We start from the raw sequence: 6,051 nt of genomic DNA on the forward strand, positions 1-6,051 counted from the left end.
CCTCCTCTCTCCGCAGACCCCCCGTGCATGGATCCTGAGCGCTGCGCCTGGGCCAGGCGATGCGCACCCCGCGGGCGGCGGGCGGCGGAGGCCAGCAGCGGGTCCCGGCGCGCCGCGATGGAAGGTGAAGCCCTGGGCCGTGACGCTCCGCGCTGACGACGACGACGAGGGCGATACTAGAATGCCCAACTTGGCGGCGGCGGCGGCGGCTACAGTTTCTCGCATTCCCGGTACGGAGACGCGGCGCGGGAGGAGGAGGAGGGCGAGGATCGGGGCGCAGCCCGGCAGGGGGCGCTCTTGGCCTTTGCTTCCCGCTATGAATGGGCGGCCGGAGAGGCGCTAGAATTCCCCCGCTACGTAGGGAGCGGGTCAGGGCTGCAGGATTTCGCAACAGCCTGCCTGGGGCGGGGGGGGGGGGGGTCGGGGTGTGCAGTTTAAAAAAAAAAACAAAAACAGGGGGAAAGATTTTCTCCTTTCCTTGAAGGAAGCCCGGAATGCATCGCCTCTCGCTCCCCTTCCCAGGACAACAGCCACTCCGGTTCCCCTGCCCGGAAGGCTCCGCCGGCCTTACTGTACTTTCCCCCTCCCCCCTTTTGCCTCTTGCCTGATCACACTGCGGTGGGGGGGGAAAAAAAGAGAGAGATCTGCCCTGCAACAGACAGTGGCACACTTGGAATCCCAATGAGGTCAGCGGGGAAGAGTGCTGGAGACCCCCTTGGCTGCCCAGCCCGAGCTGCAGTGGTGGCAGTCTCCAGCTGCAGTGGTGGCAGTCTCCGGCTGCAGTGGTGGCAGTCTCCGGCTCGGCCCCGGGAACTGATTGATGGACACAGCGTTCCGGCTGCGGGCAGGATCCGAGAAGGAGGGAAACGGTTGCCGGGCGGTGTAAAGGAGCCCCTGTCTCCGGGGAACAGTCGTGGGGCTCTTGGCACCAGGAGGTGGTAGAGAGGAGTCCTTCCCACCACCCATAAGCCGAGGGAAAAGGTGCCCCGAAGCCCAACTGAAAGGGGGCTCGGTGTGGAGTCCTGAGTGCTCCTCCCCGACTGGTCAGATGCCCATGGAATGCATGCCAGTGGATGCGCGAGGAGGCCTGGCCCAGGGGAAATGCAGAGCTGCGGGGCGGGCGGTGAGAAATAGGTTAGAATAATGCATGCCTGAACCTCTTCCAGCAACGCAGCTGGTTTTGCATGGCCGGCCCGGAATGAGTTTTGGAATCGGAGGTCGCTGCTGGGCCGAGAATAGCCGAGGGGAGGGGAGGGGGGGGCACCGACCGTGGCTTCTTCAGTGGCAGAAGGGGGGGGGGAAGGGGCAGGTGGCAGACCTGGCGCTGGTCCCGGAATCACTTTTCAAGAAGCCTTTTGCAGCTTGATCTTCCTCCCCCGCCCCCAAAAGGAGGCAGATTGGGAATTCGCCGGCTCACCTGTGCCAAGGCTTTACACTGCTTTGCTCGGGTTCTGATCTGGCGGAATCTTCCTAGCCAACCTGAGCTCTGAGATCGAAAACTCGGGGGTCTGTTTTACTGTTCCCTCGGCCACAGCCGGAGTGCTGTCACCTGGGTTGTCTGGCTGAAGTTAAACTTTTAGACATCCCCCCCTCTCCGAGGACCAGGGATGTCTTGCCGGGCGAAGGTCTTATCTCGTGCCGAGAACAGGAGGCGGTCGCTGTGCTTCATCCTGATCTTTTGCCTGCTTTGTGCGATGTGACCCCCCCCTTCTGCAGGGAATGGAACTGGTGAAGATGGCGCGGGCTTGCTGGACTCTCCTCGTGCTCCAGACCCTTCTGGCGGAGTCGGCTCTCGTCCACGGGGCAGAGAGGGGCTACCCCGTCCTGAACATCGCCGTCATTCTGGGCAGGATGCAGCGCCTGACGGAAAGGGACGTCCGCGGCCTCTGGACGGGGGAGATGGCAGCCAACTTCACCCTTGAGGTCAACGTGGTGCCCCTGCTGGTCAACCACACGGATCCCAAGAGCATCATCACCAACGTTTGCGACCTGATGTCAGGCACCAAGATCCACGGGGTGGTTTTCAGCGACGACACCGACCAGGAGGCCGTCGCCCAGATTTTGGATTTTATTTCCTCGCAGACCTTCATCCCGATCTTGGGGATTCACGGTGGCTCGTCCATGATCATGGCAGAAAAGGTAGGAGGAAGGCCTGCGCTTCGTCGCCAGGTTGCGTGCTGTTGGGGTTGGGTGGCATTGGCCTCTTAAGGCCTGTCGGGAAATGGAGAATTTTGGGGAGGGAGGGAGGGAGGAGGGAAAGTCTGGCCTTTGGCCACAGGTACAGAAACTTTGGAACCAACAAAGCGGCGTTTGAGCGTGTTTCCTTGGGGTGGTTTCCCCTCGTGCTTCATCGGCCCCCAAACCCGCTGGTAGAATCTCCTGTGATGAGCTCCTCTCAAGATGTTACCTTCTGTCTCTGGCTGCAGAATGAGAAAGTTTCTTCTCATTATTGTGGACCAGTAGAGGATGCTTTTAAGGAGTTTGTGTCATTTGAACCCAGAAATGCTCTGATAGCTTTTGTGGGGGGTGGGGGACGGGACGGATGGACGGTTTGTGTGCCCTCCTTCTGCTTGTTGGTTGCTGGCGGACTTCTAACGCTTCCTATTCCTACTTCTGACTCTGGCTGGTGTCTGGTGTGAAGGCATCTCAAGTCATGTTTGCCCTACAGGACCACAGCCGTCGAAGAGTCCTGATCTTTCTCGGGGACGCTCGGGAGCTGTAGTTCAACAGTGAATTCTTGGCACCCTCCCCAAACTACAACTCCCACAATTCTTTGGGGTGGGGGGTTTGGTTGGGGGGGTTGGAGTTGCTACCTTTCCCCCATATTGAGTAAAAGACACATGCTGCTTTATTTGAGTAACTAGTCTGCAGATAGCTTGTTCCAGGGACTTGGGTGCAGACAGGTCGTACCATGGTTATTTCTGGAGCCTTCATTTCCCTGTTTGGGTCACTTTCTGGCAATCCCTGGAGCCTTCACTTCGTTTCCCTGTTTGGGTCACTCCATAGTGATTCCTGAAGCCTCAGTTTGCCTGTTTGGGTCACACTTGGGGCGGATCACCCATGAAGCAGACTAAGCACCTGCTTAGGGCACCAGGGCCAAAAGGGGGCAGCAGGAAGTTGGAAAAAGGGTGAAAAGAAAAAAAAAGAATGAAGATTTGTAACAATTTCTTTTGATAAAAACTAGTGCAAATTGATCATGGTGCACCCTAGGGTTATCTTCTGTTTTCTGTTGGCGAGGTGCAGTGTCATAGGCTGTGTTTAAAATGATGGAGCCAAATTCAGTTGTGAGTTGCTGCAACCTGCATTGTATATCTGGCCAGACAGGTCAACAACTCAAATGGACTGGGGGTCAGTGTGGAAAGGAGGGGGGGCACCAAGATGGGTCAGTGCTTCGGGCACCAGTGAGCCTTCATCCGCCCCTGGGTCACACCAATGGTCCAGCTCATCCCAGGACTTTGTTTTGTGTTTCTTCACGCTGCAGATAATCCAGTTCTAGCGCTAGTAGCTCCTAGTTTTAAATAAAGGAGGATTATGTAGATAACGTCTGTTAGTCCTGACTAAGGTCGCGGCCCCCCTGGTTCGGTTGGGGGGTTCCCCTGCCTTTGCGGGTTCCTCCCCGCTTGCAAGTGCCTTGAAACACAGTGTGATGACATCACACAAAAATGACGTCATCGCGTCGTCGTCGTTGTGTTGTGATGCTCTAGTTTTTGGGCAAAACTCTGGTAAAATTGGGCTCAAACCGTAGAGTTTTGCCCCGAAACGAGAATGTTGGTAGCGCAATGACATCATTTCTAGTTGACGTCATTGTGCACATGCAAAACACACGCGGCAGAACCTCCAGAAAAGGCCTGTCGATCCCCCCACTGCCAGCAGAAAAGGTAGGACCTGGCAGCCCCAGCCCTGACAGCTTAATAGAGCCTCCTTATTCGAAGGCAGTGTACCTTGGAGTGTGAGATACTGTGGACATACAATTGCAGCTCGTCTCTTTTGTACTCTCCTTTGACCTGGCTGTCGAACGGGATCCTGGATTAGACGGCGTCTCACCCTCATCCTTCTTGTGACTTCCACAGAGGTGTGGATCCGTGTTCCCTCTAAGCTGAGTGAGTGTGAGCTAGCTCACAGTTTTTTTAGCCTCCGGCTCGCACATTTTTGTCTTACCTCAGGAAGGATGTGGCTCCGGAGCAAACTGATTGATGCAGCAGCCAAGTAGCTCACTCACGACTTTAAAGCCAGTCGCTCACAAAGTGGAATTTTTGCTCACGGGACTCCACAGCTTAGAGGGAGCATTGGTGTGGATGGCCATTCCTCGTTACTTCTCCCCAGCCTTTGAAGGCGGCAGTTCTGTTCAGCTGCTAGGTGTGGCTAATAGCCCTTCCCGCTGTAAATTTGTGTATGTGTATGTTAGTGGCCTCTGTTTGCTTGTGTGACTCTGTGAGGGGCCACGTTCATTGGTTGTGTGGCTGTTGTTATTATTGAGTTATTATTGAGTTCAAGAATATTGAGATATTGGTGTAGTGGTTAAGTGCGTTCAAGAATATTGAGTTAAGTGAATTCAAGAATATTGAGATATTGGTGTCATGGTTAAGTGCGCGGACTCTAATCTGGGAGAACCGGGTTTGATTCCCCCACTCCTCCACTTGCACCTGCTGGATGACCTTGGGCAAGCCGTAGCTCTGATAAGAGCTGTTCTTGAAAAAGAGCCATTTCTGTCACAGCTCTCTCAGCCCAACCGACCTCACAGGGTTTTTGTTGTGGGGAGGGGAAGGATAAGGAGTTTGTAAGCCACTTGGAGAAACCTTTGGGTAGTGAAGGGCGGGGTATAAATCCAATCTCTTCTTCTTCTTCTATTGGGATGCTGGGATGAGAGCCAGTTTGGTGTCGTGGTTAAGTGTGTGGACTCTAATCTGGGAGAACCGGGTTTGATTCCCCACTCCACCACTCGCACCTGGCTGGATGACCTTGGGCAAGCCGTAGTTCTGATAAGAGCTGTCCTTGAAAAAGAGCAGTTTCTGTCAAGAGCTCTCTCAGCCCCACCTACCTCACAGGGGGTGTCTGTTGTGGGGAGGGGAAGGGAAAGGAGTCTGTAAGCCACTCTGAGACACCTTTGGGTAGTGAAGGATGGGGTATAAATCCAATCTCTTCTTCTTCTTCTTACAGCGAAGGGCATCACATAAGTAGCGATCTGGAGGGCCCCGAGATTAAGGCTTTCCCTTTGTTTCTTCGTAACATCAACTGTAGGCAGCTTGGGGGCAGAGATCTGCCAAGTCCCACTGTGCAGTGAGGAAAGACAGTTTAGGTATTCTCCAGAGGTGCCTCGTCATCGCTTGAAGTCTGTGGTCTGCTGTGTCAACGCGACGGCCGGGGGTCTGGTAATAAACTTGGCAGCACGAAGAGATGGGGGGACGTGAAGCTTAGACGTAGAGCCCCACGTGGAACGTGTGCACGAATGCGTCATGTATGGAGATTGCAAAGGGAGGTATATAATGCGGGAGTGTAAAAGATCTGTTTTTTCTTGTAACCCGAGAACCCCCCTTTTTTTTAACTAAAAAAGAGAGGTTGCCTTGTCTTGATTCAACTCTGGTGGGTCATGAGAGGGAAGACCAAGTTGCAGTTGCTTTTGAGTTGGGATGTGATCTGGGGTGTGTGTGGGGCACTAATTAGCCAGCCCTGCTGTGGGCCCTGCGTATGAAAAGGAGGCGCAGGATGGGAGGGAGGAAAAGGTGGCTGTTGGGAGGGAGTTTGCTCTCCTGAACTCCAGGTGACGGGAAAGGCAGTTGCAGTTACAGAGTCCCGTTGCCGGGCTCGGTGGCCTCCGGTGCCAGTCCTTGCCGCCGTTCCAGTCCCGGGCTTCGCCGAGGCGGAGCCGGCCTGCTGCCAAAGAGCTTTAGAGCTTGATCTCGTTTGTCGCTTCTGTAAAGAGTTGATGATAATTCCGGGAGGCGTTTGCTGACTGGAGAGGCACTTATTAGCTTTTCAGCAAAATAATTTCCCGGCACATCAAAAACCTGGAACTGTTTCTCAACAGAGGCTTAGTGTATACCGAAAACAAAC

At 54.7% G+C, this 6,051-nt stretch overlaps 1 protein-coding gene across 1 annotated transcript in view; it reads left to right on the forward strand.

The window, feature by feature from the left end:
- GRIN2A (glutamate receptor, ionotropic, N-methyl D-aspartate 2A) overlaps positions 1-6,051 on the forward strand; it is a 337,213-nt gene that overhangs the window by 5,014 nt on the left and 326,148 nt on the right. The window contains exons 5-6 of the mRNA XM_015412117.1: positions 181-357; positions 1,717-2,139. Coding sequence (XP_015267603.1) covers positions 181-357; positions 1,717-2,139 — 600 coding nt within the window. The remainder of the gene's footprint in view (positions 1-180; positions 358-1,716; positions 2,140-6,051) is intronic.

The sequence above is a fragment of the Gekko japonicus genome, unplaced genomic scaffold (assembly GCF_001447785.1).
Source record: "Gekko japonicus isolate JY-2015 unplaced genomic scaffold, Gekko_japonicus_V1.1 scaffold1777, whole genome shotgun sequence".
NCBI classification, from domain to species: Eukaryota; Metazoa; Chordata; class Lepidosauria; order Squamata; family Gekkonidae; genus Gekko; species Gekko japonicus.